Source organism: Aspergillus fischeri, genomic scaffold, assembly GCF_000149645.3.
Source record: "Aspergillus fischeri NRRL 181 1099437636264 genomic scaffold, whole genome shotgun sequence".
Classification (NCBI taxonomy): Eukaryota; Fungi; Ascomycota; class Eurotiomycetes; order Eurotiales; family Aspergillaceae; genus Aspergillus; species Aspergillus fischeri.
Window position 1 is genome coordinate 2,033,535 of NW_001509762.1, and position 12,152 is coordinate 2,045,686.

The following is a 12,152-nucleotide window of genomic DNA, read 5'->3' on the forward strand; positions in this document are numbered from 1 at the left end:
ATTCTTCTTTTCTATCTGATTTAATGCCCAATTGTACGACGTAGTCGATTCTAACTCCCTTCATCCAGCCTTGTAATCCACTATCTGGGTCTTATTCCCTGTTTTGCCAGTTCACCATTGCTGCTCGTTCCCGAGTGCTCAACTTGCATTAGTCTGTTGTGGTTGGTCCAACACCTTGGCTACATCCACGCACACTCCCCAGTACGTCCACAACGCGTTTGTTGTCATCAGCGTCGCCAGTGCAGGTTTTACGACCTGTCTTACAAAACAAAACATCGCTCGATCCGAAGGGTCGCATTAACTTGCGATCGTTCTCTCTCGATATTCCGCGATATTTGGTGCGCCATCTTCCTCCGCCAAGTCAATTCTCGGACACTGCCACCTTGCCGACCGACGCTGCGCATATCGCTTCCCCCCGTCGCATCCAACCTGGCCATTGAAACACCGGATATCTCGTCGCTGCCGGTTCTTGTAGGCCGCACGACCTAAAAATCGAGAATATCGAACTGTGAAAGCTTGAAGGGCGGATCAGATGATGCTTTGAAATCGAGACGGGGATAACGAGGAACGAGGCAACGAGTTTCCGGCATTCCTAGGGCGGCTGTTTCCTTATTTTGGTCAAGTTCGATAGGAACCACCCGATGGTGCACGACCTCAGCAGGCAACAACATCACAACGCAGAAGGCCAAGGTCTTACTTCCAGAATTGCTTCGATGGATGACCCGTTCGTCTCAAAAGCGGAGGAGCGTGTTCCCCGCGATGCGCATAGGTACTCCTCTTTTGACACGCAGCTGTTCAGTCTTAATGCACCTTCTCCAGCACAGGCCAAACGAGCTCTTGAAGCTCACCTGGCGGAGACAGAGCGCAGACTCGAGGAGGCTTCGAAGCTCGGCACCGCGCTCATTGAACAGCAGAGAGAGCTCGAGGAGAAGTTGAAAGAGGTAGAACAGCAGCAGGATGAGAACCAGATCGGACCGGATTTGCGCCAGAAGCTCGTGGAACTGGAAAGGGAGTACAATGAGATTGGTCGTGAGACCGCTAGAGCCTTCCTGGCTCCGAAACGTCTGGCAGGTGGCGACGATGGCCACCTGGGTACGCCCTCACTCGATCAAAAGGTAAGGCCACACTTCCTGTACCGCCGTCAGGATACTGATCTTCTGAGCAACAGTCACCACTCAGTCCCGTCCTATTCGCCGGCCAAGCGACCAACTCTCCCAGCAAGGTGAGCGTTCCGTCACGGAAACAACGAAACCAACCCTCCAGCCGGGTCCATGACATTGAATTCGCGACCGAGATTTCTACTTCCCTCCTGGCCCAGGTTCGTCAATTGCAGGCCATGCTCGCTGAGCGCGAGGAGGCGTTGAAGAATGCCAATCTTGAGAAATCACGACTGGAGCTGGAGGCAGAAGGGTACGCACAGCGAATCCGGGCGCTGGATGAGAGCGAGGAGCGCTACAAGGACGAGAATTGGAACCTCGAAACTCGAACTCACGAGCTTATGACCGCGATGAAGGAGGCTGCCGATCGCGAAAACAGACTAAATAGCGCCCTCGGTACCGTCACGTCAGAGAAGAACGCTATTGAACGGGAGCTGGAGGAAGTGAAACAGGCCAATGCTCGGTTGATCGAGGAACAGGCCGCTGCTCAGAAAGCCAACGATGCTGAGATTCACCTCCTGCGCAGGAACCTCAATGCACAAGACGCCGAGAAGCTTGCCCTTCACAAGAAGCTTGAGGAGTTAAACTCCCAGAACGAAGAGCTTGCCAAAGTGGTTGCGATGCGCCTTCGTCAGCAGGAAGCGCAAGCCACGCTCGAAGTGCCACGAGACCATCATTCTTCGGATGACGACCAAGCCACGCCAGAGAACTCACCACCACCGTCTCCGAACAAGTTCACACCGCGTCACAATCACCTAGAGACTGAAACATTGCGCAGTTCTCTCGGCCACGCTCATCGTATGATCCAGAATCTCAAGAGTACAATCCATCGCGAGAAGACCGAAAAGATTGAATTGAAGCGCATGCTACAAGAGGCGCGGGACGAGATCGAACAACGTCGCCGTGAAGCCGTTGCCCCGGCAGGTCCTTCCAACAAACGCCAAAAGACCAAGCTAGATGCCTTCAGAAAACCTGCGCGACCGGATCTGCTCGGAGCTGGTCGCAAGGGGAAGACTGAGATCGAGATCCAAGACGCAGAGTGGGAGGACAACGCTGTAGATGCCACCCCGACACGTCACGCTTCGACCTCCCTGACTCGCGACCGTTCCGGTGAAGAATCCTCTGCCTACCCCAGCGACGCTTACCAGACTGCTACCGAAGCCGATGATGCATTTGAGACTGCCAACGAGCGGGAAACTGCAACAGAAAGCGAAGCCTTCCAGACTGGCATAGAGAGCATGGCTGATGGCAGTTCTGACACTGATGAGCTGACTGAGACTGAGGAGACTGTTCAGAGGACCCCTCGCCTACGTGTTTCTTCATCCTTGATCATGGCCAAGGCTCGTGACCGTTCTTCATATCACAGCACCGCATCCACTTCCGCAGATGAAGATGAAGGCGTCGATGAAGTTCTCGCCTCCCCCAGTCAAGCGCACGCTCCCAGATACAGGCTTAGGAAGAAGAGGAGTGTCCTCAGAAAAATCCGTCCGTCTGGAGAGGCCCCTATGGCTTACAGCAGCCGGCCTTCGAGTGCACGAGAGTCGCCTGCGACTAGCTTCGCCCAAGATTCGGTTCCCCCAGAAGGACACAGTCTTTTCGAGGAACTTGCAGAACTTGAAGGCGGCGAGGATGAGGACGGAACATTTGGTGCTAACTCCCAGACGTCCACTCCCCGTATGCTTCCTACGGCTGATTCGCGACGACCCTCGGAGGCCATTCTGGACGTACCAGCCAAGCCCGCGATGGTCGATTCAGGCGTGATGACCGATCCCTGGCAACCTACGGAGCCTGCCAATCCTGTAATTGCTGGGGTTGAAGAGGCTCTGCCTGTTGCACCAGTCACGCCAACGAGGGCAACCGCATTCAGTGCTGAAGCCGGCATGGCCATCAAGGAGCCACCGAAGCTGGTTAATTCTGCAACCCAATGGACACCTCTCAGGTCAGGCGCCGAGTCAAATGGTGATCAAGTATCTAGCGTGCCGACCCCACCGAAGATGGCCTGGGATGATGCATCAGGCGCAGAGGGAGAGACAACTAGTGTTCCTGCACCTCCAGTCGCTGAGCCAGACTTCTCGTCGATTTCATACCAGGAGACCTCACCAGTGGCTCCTGTATTACCGCAATTGACTACATCGTACTTCATCGGCGGGGTAACTGAACCGGTTGCACTTCCTTCTCCGCTGCCGCGGGAGCTGTCTTTGTCCTCCATATCCTCTCAGTCTACAGAGCCTCTCATGGCACGACTTCCAGACCCTGAGCAGGTATACGCTCCCCAGATGGTCGTCTCAACTGTCTTCTCGGAACATACAGTTCCCATTGCCGTTACTCTTCCTGAGCCAGAACCGTTGCCTGTTCTGTCTTTTGCGGACCACGCTACGAACACGGAGACTCCACATCTAGATGTCTCAACTATCTTCTCGGAACATACCCTGCCCGTTGCTGCAGCACTCCCTGAGCCCGAACCTGTACCTATTATCTCTGTGGCAGACCACTCTACAAGCACGGAGTCTCTGGAGCTAGAGATATCTTCGATACTCGCTGAGCAGACCGAACCTATCGCAGCTCTTCTACCCAAATCACTTTCCGAACCAGAGCACGTTGTGATTGTTGAAGATAAGGTGGTGCAGTCTGAGAGCACGAAACTGGATATATCCCTTATCAGCTCAGCGTCTACTGAGCCAGTTGCACCACAACTCCGCGAAAGACCAGTTTCTCGAGTACCTGAGCTCTCATATTCGTCAATACGGTCTGTAGAGACGCTTCCTGTGGGAGCCACTTCACCTGTTGCAATCGTTCCCGGTCTGCAGATTGCCGATGAGAACATGCACCCGGCGCACTTGAGGGATGCTGTGCAAGAAAAGCGGCCTTCAGACTCCATGTCGATCGCTAGGGATATCCCAAGCGACGATGCTGCTGCTGACACAGAAGACCGAAACTCAGGTGCCGCCTTACCGTTGGGTACTATCTCCGGCAACGCCGTCACACGCGGCAGGAGACGTCAGTCCAACCAGGCTGATTCCGGTGCCCAGACAATATTGTCGTCGAAGCAAATTGATCAGATTCTGATGGAACGTGTCTCGTCGCGCCCATTGTCTCCTCCTGATAGTGACAAAGCCAAGGAAGCTGGACCGTCGCCCTTTGCAACGCCAAAGGCGCGTCCTCGTCCCACTCAACATGCTTCGACGACATCTCTCCAATCTGCTCAACGTCGCCCAGGGAGCTCTACGAGCTTGTCGTCTAGTGTGCACAGCCTCAGTCATCCACCATTACCCGTGGACCACCGGGAAGCTATCATGGCAGCCGAAATGAAGTCCTTAGAGCAACGGCCCCCGTCTCCTGGTTTGATGGGTCCTCCCCTGGCGCCGGCTTCCGCATACCGATCAAGCTCCACCCAGCGCCCGCTGACTCCAAACGAATCAGGGACTCAGGTTCATTCCTCCAAGACAAGCACTTCGCGGGCCCAGATTAGACGGGAAAGTCAAGTGTCCCGCAGATCATCCGTTTCTTCGTTTGCATCAGAGCTTGAAGAACGGTTCAACATTCAAGCCTATTCCAACCACATGCCCAACGGTTACGCAGCGGGAACAGACCCTCGCATGATACAGGCCATCACTCAGACCATGATTGGCGAGTTCCTCTGGAAGTATACCCGAAGGACTGTGACTGGAGAGATCTCCAAGACAAGGCACCGTCGTTACTTCTGGGTTCATCCGTACACCCGGACGTTGTACTGGAGTGAACAGGACCCCCAAACTGCTGGGAAGAATCAATTGCGGACGAAGAGTGTGCCGATCGAGGCTGTGCGAGTCGTTGCTGACGACAACCCTTATCCGCCAGGTCTTCATTGCCGAAGCTTAGAAGTCGTCAGTCCAGGCCGCCGGGTCCGATTTACGGCCACAACTAGCCAGAGGCACGAGACTTGGTTCAATGCGCTCTCGTATCTTCTACTTCGAAACTCGGATGAGGCTGGAGAAGGCCAGGATAATAATGTTACGCTGGAAAATGTCACGCTGGAAGATATCGACGAGTTCAATCCCGGATTCCGTTCGCAGTCCCAGCAGACCACGCGCATGTCCTTTTCCTCGTCGCGGAGCCGGACTGTCCGCAATGTACCCAAGCAGCGTGCTGCATCCGCCATGTCTGTACGGCAGACTGTCACCCCGGGCCGTGTATCACCCGCGCTGAGCGCACCGTCACAGGGTTCGGGGCTCCAGGTTCCTGATGACGGCCGCCAGGGGTCGACATCCCGTCTCAGCACGATCCTCAATACGACGATTAAGGGATCTTTTGGTCGTAAAGGCCGGCCGGGCTATGCCACCTCCAGTGTTCACGAAGGGAGTCTTCATGCGGACAGCCTGCACGAGCGGGATAGCGAAGAAGACTTTAGGCGTATGATGGAACAAGACTCCGATCGGCTGGAGAACGTCCGCGCTTGCTGCGACGGCAAGCACGATGTCAGCTCACTTTCCAGGACGAGTCGTTATAGCCCACGCGTCAATCGAATCCACTCGCATCACTGAACCAGCAGCTGAGCTGTTGTTGACGTCCACGAGTCTCTTTTGTGCAAACCTCGCACTATCATCCGGCCCCTTTTTGATATACTGCGAATTTGATAAGCGTGCAAATCAGCATCTGTGTCTTCTGACCAGCTTCGTCTTCATTCTTCTCCAACTTCAAGTATCTGCGTTCAGCTATCGCAACCTGTCATACACACCCGCGTACTCATGCCGTTGGCTTTTTTGGAAATTAACCTTGTGGACATTCTCCCTACTCTTCGGTGCCTGTTCTTTCTCTGACCTTCTTCTGCACACATTGCATCATGAATTTTGGTCTCTTTTTCCTATGTTTCTATCATCAGCCTGACACCCACCTCGGTCGATCCTTCGTTCTGGCATGACTCTTCCCATTATACAAATTCTGTGCAAGTATTGCGCAAGTCTACCGCTCTGTATCCTTTTCATTTCCATTTCCTGTGATCTTGGCTCATTTCTGAGACTGTAATGACGGTGAGAATGACTGTTATAATAGGGTTGTATCACCACGTTGCTGTTGGCCGTCAGTGTTCTTGATTATTGTGATTCTATCTCTTGCTTGCCATAGGCAAGGCGCAGGAAATGTTCTAGGCACCGATATGAATTTGAACATCAAGGGTTTCCAACAGTGTCTCATCCTGTAGTTATATCATCCTATCTGCGAGGTGTCCATATCGGCCATTGCCATTTTCAAACGCCGAGTTGGTTTCCTGAACGAGATTCGCGTCGGCGAGTCGGCGAGTCGGCGATTGCGCATATCATTTATCCGGCGTTTCTCTCCACAATCTATCCATTATCTGCATTTACTCTACATCTCTTTCAGTGACAATAGATAGACGAATACACACCAATATAAGGTCAACATGACGGCGCACGGGCCCACCACGAAAGAATGGATCCGGACGCTGATTGAACCTGGCCAGCTGCTGGCTTGGGCCATGAGCTGTGAGTCTACATCGCCGTTAGTCTAGACAATTATGAACAGCTCTTCGCAATTCTAGGTAGATGCGCGCAACTGCTGTCGTGCTTCAACTAGACTTGCTATCCCTCCATTCCTACTCTATAAACCAATTATACATCCATTCATTGAAAAGAATTGAAAAGATATACTAACCCCAACAGATTACACCAAAGTCTGCTTCGAAGCAGTCTTCCGGCGGGGCGAAGTGCTCGCCCCGCTCCTTCAAACAAGCAAGCTCCGCGATGAAGCCTTTGGCCGCTTCTGGGTTGATTTCAGCTGTACGCCCTCTTCACCTTTCCCATTGATAGTGATACCGCGGAGTACCGACACTAGCTAACCAACGCGCCCAGCCGCCCGCCCAACAAGCACCCAACAACAAAACCAAGACCAAGACGAAAACCAAAAGCAAACACCGCTCCAGCCACCCCAGATCCAAAACTCGACGGACCTCATCCCACCAGTTCTAGCCAGAGCGTCGGGTGTCGTGCTAGACGTCGGCCCGGGGACAGGCACGCAGATGCCGCTGCTCCGCAGGCGCGCACCTGCCATCAAAGCGATTTACGGCGCGGAGCCGTGCCGCGGTCTGCATGCGGAGCTGCGCGCGCGCGCGGAAGAGGTGGGGTTGGGGGGGAAGTACCATGTTCTGTCCTGTGGTGCTGCGGCGGGGGAGCTGGTGCCGGAGTTGCAGCGGGAAGGGCTACTTCCTGCCGGGGATGTGGAGCGGGTTCTGGCGAGCACGGACCGGGTCTTCGATACGATTGTGTGTGTGCGGGTTTTGTGCTCTGTGCCGGAGTTGGAGAGGACGGCGCGGGAGTTGTATGCGCTGCTGCGGCCTGGGGGGCAGTTACTTGTTGTGGAGCATGTGGTTAATCCGTGGCGGACGGCGAAGGGGTCGATTGTGGCGAGGGTGATGCAGGCTGTTTATGGGTTCTTTGGGTGGAGTTGGTTTATTGGGAATTGCTGCTTGGATCGGGATACGGAGACGGCGTTGCGGGGGGCGGCGGACAGGGATGGGGGGTGGGAGGCTGTGGAATTGGAGAGGTGGTTTGGACGGTCTCCGATACCGTATATTTCGGGTGTGTTGGTGAAGAAGAGTACGTAGATGAGTGGACGGCTGTAGAAAAAAAGAAATCGGGATTTATCCATGTAAGTACATGCATCTAGGGTATCATGGTCATAAAATTTTGAATAGACAGGCTGCAACGATGATTGAGAGGGGAAATGAGATACAGTCAGCCGGGTTTCGGCCGACCCGGCGGCCAGAAATCGAAGAGATCGAGAGCCTCGGACGTCCAAGGCCCCTGTTCCGGCGGGTTCTCCTCGATCAGGTATGTGTCGACCGATCCTCTGGACAGCAGGGACCGTGACTGCACACTGGTGCTCGTCGTCAATGCTGTCGGATCAGACAGGGCTTTGCGGAGTCCTTTGGACGTGGATTTCGGCGGACGATGGTTTTGCATCCCGGCACTTTGGTCGATTGAGGATGATCCAGGCACCCTCAGTTGACCGGGGTTATTGGTCGTTGTTGGTTGGAAGGTTTGCGCCCTCGCTGCTGACGTCGTAGCATCCACTGCACTTCGTGCTGTAGGGGGCCCCGGCCGGTCTCTATGGAGAATTTGAGGTGGATCGGGCACTGGATCGTCAGCCACCTCTTCCAGAACGAACATGGTGGACTCAGTCGGTATGAACTCCATATTAGTCGAGGTAGGATCCGGAGTCGGAAAAGGATTACTCTCGCTAGACAAGTTAGCCAAGGCCCTGGTGACGTCTCAGAGCACATACTAACTGCGGTCTCGACTGTGTTGGCAAGATTTTCCTGTCTTGAGCGGACGAGGGCACCGTACGTGCTGCTTTTCCAGGTGCCTGATTAGGGAGCAATGCCTGATACATGAGCTTCTTACGAGGCTGGCTTGTGGGTAAGCGGAGTGTTCTACTTGGCGCCTCCGAGGATGAGTGCGCGGAGGATGGTCTTGATGCTGAAGACGGGGCGTTGGTTGACGAGTTTCGATGCTTCTCGACCTCGCGCTGAACATTGTCAACGACTGGACCCTTCATTACCGGTAAAGCAGGCCCATCTGAACCAGGATTCTTCTTCCGCAGAGAGTCGGTTCCTGGGAATTTGTTCGGCTTCTGTCGTCTTTCTAGTGCGTTCTCATCGGGTGAATCGGACGAATCGACGAGGACCGGGGAATTGGCAACCGAGCGTCTTGGTTGTTGCTCAGGCGGTACTTCAGCCGGGGTGGTCTTTTGACGCTTTGCCGCTCTCTCAGACGCTAGCCGATTGTCTTCCTTCTGTTTCTGTCGTTGGCGTTCCTCGTAGGGCGAAACAGACAAGCCAGCATGTGTTTTTCGAATGCCTAGGAGATCATTGAGGGACCGCGGCTGTTGGGAGGATATCGAGGACCGGACCGGAGCAGAGGCACGAATTGAGGGAGCTGACGGTTCCGCTGCTTGGGTCGGTGACTCATGCGTCTTCTTCTTATTGCTGTACAGCGTCGACAGGTCTGTCTGTGTCTGCTCCACCGGCTCACAAACTTGGATCAGCACGCCTTTGTCCAGCTCCAGCTCGTCTCCGTCCTGAATCCCGTCGTCCTGTCGCCAATGCAAATCTCCAATGAAATAGCCGGTAGTATCGTAGACCATGACCCGCTTATTGAATGTATGATAGCGGAGGAACCCATCGTGCCAGCGCTTCGCTTTGCGTCGGACATCATGGGTGAAGAGGCATCGAAATTTGATGACGGGCGCGGTGTTCTGCGTTGCGGGAACGTTCAGACTGGGGGTGCCACGCGGGGTTGCTGCTGATGATAAGGGGATCGACATGGCCAGAGATTGGCGTCCCTCTGATGGTGCACCATCGGATCCAGAACAGGAGATAACCGCGTTGACGAGCCTGGATGTTGTACCAAGTGACGGACGCGATGACAACGCGGAACCAGAAAATAGAAAGTCGGCGCGAGAGCCTGAGGCCGAACTGTGGGGTTGGCCAGTTGACGGTCTCGACTTGTTCGTGGTTCGTGTATAGAACGTGACAAGGGCAACGTTTCCTGTTCCTGATTTGAATTATATCTGTATCTCATTGTTTTCGCTTGATCCTCTATCTACAAGGAGCAATCACATCCTCTGGAACACATGGTGATAATGCCACCCTTGCCTGTCAATCATGGCTGTACGGATAGAAATAGCCCTGATCTACACACCTCCTGCCAATTTCCACAGATGCCACACCCAAACACAGATCGCAGCCCCAAAAATAGTGGACCGGGAAGGGTTCTGTGGCGGGGTCTAGACATCGATATTATTTGATGACAGGCTGAAACAGCCATGGCTACTTAACTAGGTCCTATCATTGTGATCTGATGCAGGACGCGAATTGGCTGCGTCATCCAGGCTGCTGCTTCTTTTCCTTCTTCCCCTTCTCCCTTCCTTAGTATTGTTATGTTTCTTTCTGCCGATTATTTTGCTTGGGCTCCCTTCCCCCGCGATTGTTGATTCCTTTGGAACCTAAAGATCATCCCTTTATCCATGGATTCCTTCGCAGTTGTCAATCTAATCTAAGCTCGTTTTTTCTTTACATCTTTAGCGTCCTTCCCCGCTGTCGCCTGATTCCTACCCCTATCACCACGTAGCATCAACAAGCTCAACCAACCTCCAAGATGCAGAGTGTACAGAGGCAATTCGGCAGGTTCATGAAACGATCCGCAGATGAAAGTCAGGTAGCAATTCTTCTCAAGGACTTTGATGAAACCGACAGGCTATTGGGCAGAGTAGGTCTTCCTCTTGTTTTTAGCCGACTATCCTATTCCCCCCACGCGCATTTCGTTCGCAAACTCACCATCAATAGATCGTCGAGTCGACACGTGCCTGGCGCGATGCGTGGTCATCCATCCTGCTGCACCAAGAGCGAATGCTCTGCGAGTTCGACGGTATCTATGCTCCCATCATCGGGTCCTCCGATCCGACTACCGCGAAAGCCGACTCAACGCCAGAAGCCACACTAGCCAGGACGCGCAGACTGCGAGAGGAATACGAAGAGTTGCGCAAGGAGCTGGCGGAGGAGCTTAATGCGGTGGACCAGCGGATGATCAGGCCCGCCTCGCAGGCGAAAGAGTACCTGGCACCGTTGAAGAAGACTATCAAGAAGCGGGAAGATCGCAAGGTCGCTTGGCCCCTTTCAGCACTCAAGACATCGGAGTTAACGTTAAGTAGCTCGACTACGAACGCTATCAAAGTCGTGTCGACAGCTATACCAAGAAGACGAAACGCTCGGACCGGGATAACGCCGCGCTCGCCAAAGCAGAAGCCGACCTGGCTAAGGCCACTGAGGTAAGACACTAGCGATTGGGGCGTCCATCTCCATCTAACACCTGCAGGAATACCATGCCGCAGATGAGCACCTCCGGAAGTGCCTTCCCCCCTTAATCAACGCCGCATTCTCCCTGCTCCCCCAGCTGCTAGCCACCCAGATCGAGATCCAAAATACCATGCTGGCACACTACTACACTGTTGTGCACAACTATTGCGAGGGGGAGCACTTCCCCTCCCCCGCTCCGCCCATGGAGGACATCATCGCCCTGTGGGAGCGAGACCTACACCCAATCCAGCAGGAAATCGAGTCCTTGGGCTGTCTCGCCAACGGCAAGGCCGTCCGCATGACTCAGGCCCCAGAGGACCACGGCAACGCCAACGCCCTCTCCAGCCGCCTCACAAACGGCCTCAATTTCCGCCGTCGCTCAAGCGGACAGGGTGCAGGTGCAGGCACATCACATCCAGTGCCACCACTGCAGCCAGCCGCGCCCTCGATATGCCGCGATCACGATCGTGAGCGTGAGCGTGAACGTGAACGCACCAGTAACAGCAGAGTCCCCTCCGTCCCAACGCCAAATTACGAAACTAAACCCCTCCCCGTCTATGAGACGAAATCCCGTCTGAACGATCTGACCCCGTCCTCCTTGTCGCCTAATCTCGCCGTTCCTAACGCGCATCTCTCCCCCTCAGCGACCCCCCACAGCGATTCCCATCTCCCCGTCCGAGGCTCAGAATACGCCCAGACGCCGCTGAGCGGGCTCTCCCCTAACTCCTCGCGATCGGACTACTTCAGCCTCAATCCTCGAAAACCATCTAGTGGCTCGACGGTTACCTCTCCGGGTTTTGCTGCCGCTGCAGCCGCGAAGAAGAAGCCGCCGCCGCCTCCGCCGCCTCGCGCCGGATCCTCGAATGGAGCCCTGTATGTCACTGCCCTCTATGACTTTGCGGGTCAGAGTGCCGGTGACCTGGCCTTCCGTGAGGGTGATCGGATCCGAGTCTTGCAGAAGACGGACAGCACCGATGACTGGTGGGAGGGGGAGCTGCGCGGAGTCAAGGGGAGTTTTCCAGCCAACTATGTTCAATAAGCAATACCCTGTGGGTCCATGTCGATACCTTTAAAAAGCCCAAGTTAATAAGAAGTACTCGAGAATATTGGCGGTCATCATTCAATTTGACTCCTATGTGTAAATACAG

General features: G+C 54.5%; 4 protein-coding genes across 4 annotated transcripts, besides 1 other annotated feature; 3 read left to right on the forward strand and 1 right to left on the reverse strand.

The window, feature by feature from the left end:
- Positions 1–641: 641 nt before the first annotated feature.
- On the forward strand, positions 642–5,677 carry NFIA_079560 (putative nuclear migration protein (ApsA); the record flags this gene model as incomplete). The annotated part of the gene is made up of 2 exons (XM_001259911.1): positions 642–1,115; positions 1,169–5,677. The coding sequence occupies 2 exons, from the start codon at positions 642–644 to the stop codon at positions 5,675–5,677; spliced, it is 4,983 nt and encodes a 1,660-aa protein (XP_001259912.1).
- Positions 5,144–5,172: a microsatellite.
- Positions 5,678–6,552: 875 nt separating the features above from the next.
- On the forward strand, positions 6,553–7,752 carry NFIA_079570 (class I SAM-dependent methyltransferase; the record flags this gene model as incomplete). The annotated part of the gene is made up of 3 exons (XM_001259912.1): positions 6,553–6,634; positions 6,812–6,928; positions 7,001–7,752. The coding sequence occupies 3 exons, from the start codon at positions 6,553–6,555 to the stop codon at positions 7,750–7,752; spliced, it is 951 nt and encodes a 316-aa protein (XP_001259913.1).
- Positions 7,753–7,882: 130 nt separating this feature from the next.
- Positions 7,883–9,473, reverse strand: NFIA_079580 (DNA helicase ZGRF1-like domain-containing protein; the record flags this gene model as incomplete). Its single annotated transcript, XM_001259913.1, has 2 exons — positions 7,883–8,387; positions 8,437–9,473. The coding sequence occupies 2 exons, from the start codon at positions 9,471–9,473 to the stop codon at positions 7,883–7,885; spliced, it is 1,542 nt and encodes a 513-aa protein (XP_001259914.1).
- An 833-nt stretch (positions 9,474–10,306) lies between these two features.
- Positions 10,307–12,043, forward strand: NFIA_079590 (BAR and SH3 domain-containing protein; the record flags this gene model as incomplete). Its single annotated transcript, XM_001259914.1, has 4 exons — positions 10,307–10,417; positions 10,495–10,809; positions 10,860–10,976; positions 11,024–12,043. The coding sequence occupies 4 exons, from the start codon at positions 10,307–10,309 to the stop codon at positions 12,041–12,043; spliced, it is 1,563 nt and encodes a 520-aa protein (XP_001259915.1).
- Between the last annotated feature and the right edge of the window lie 109 nt (positions 12,044–12,152).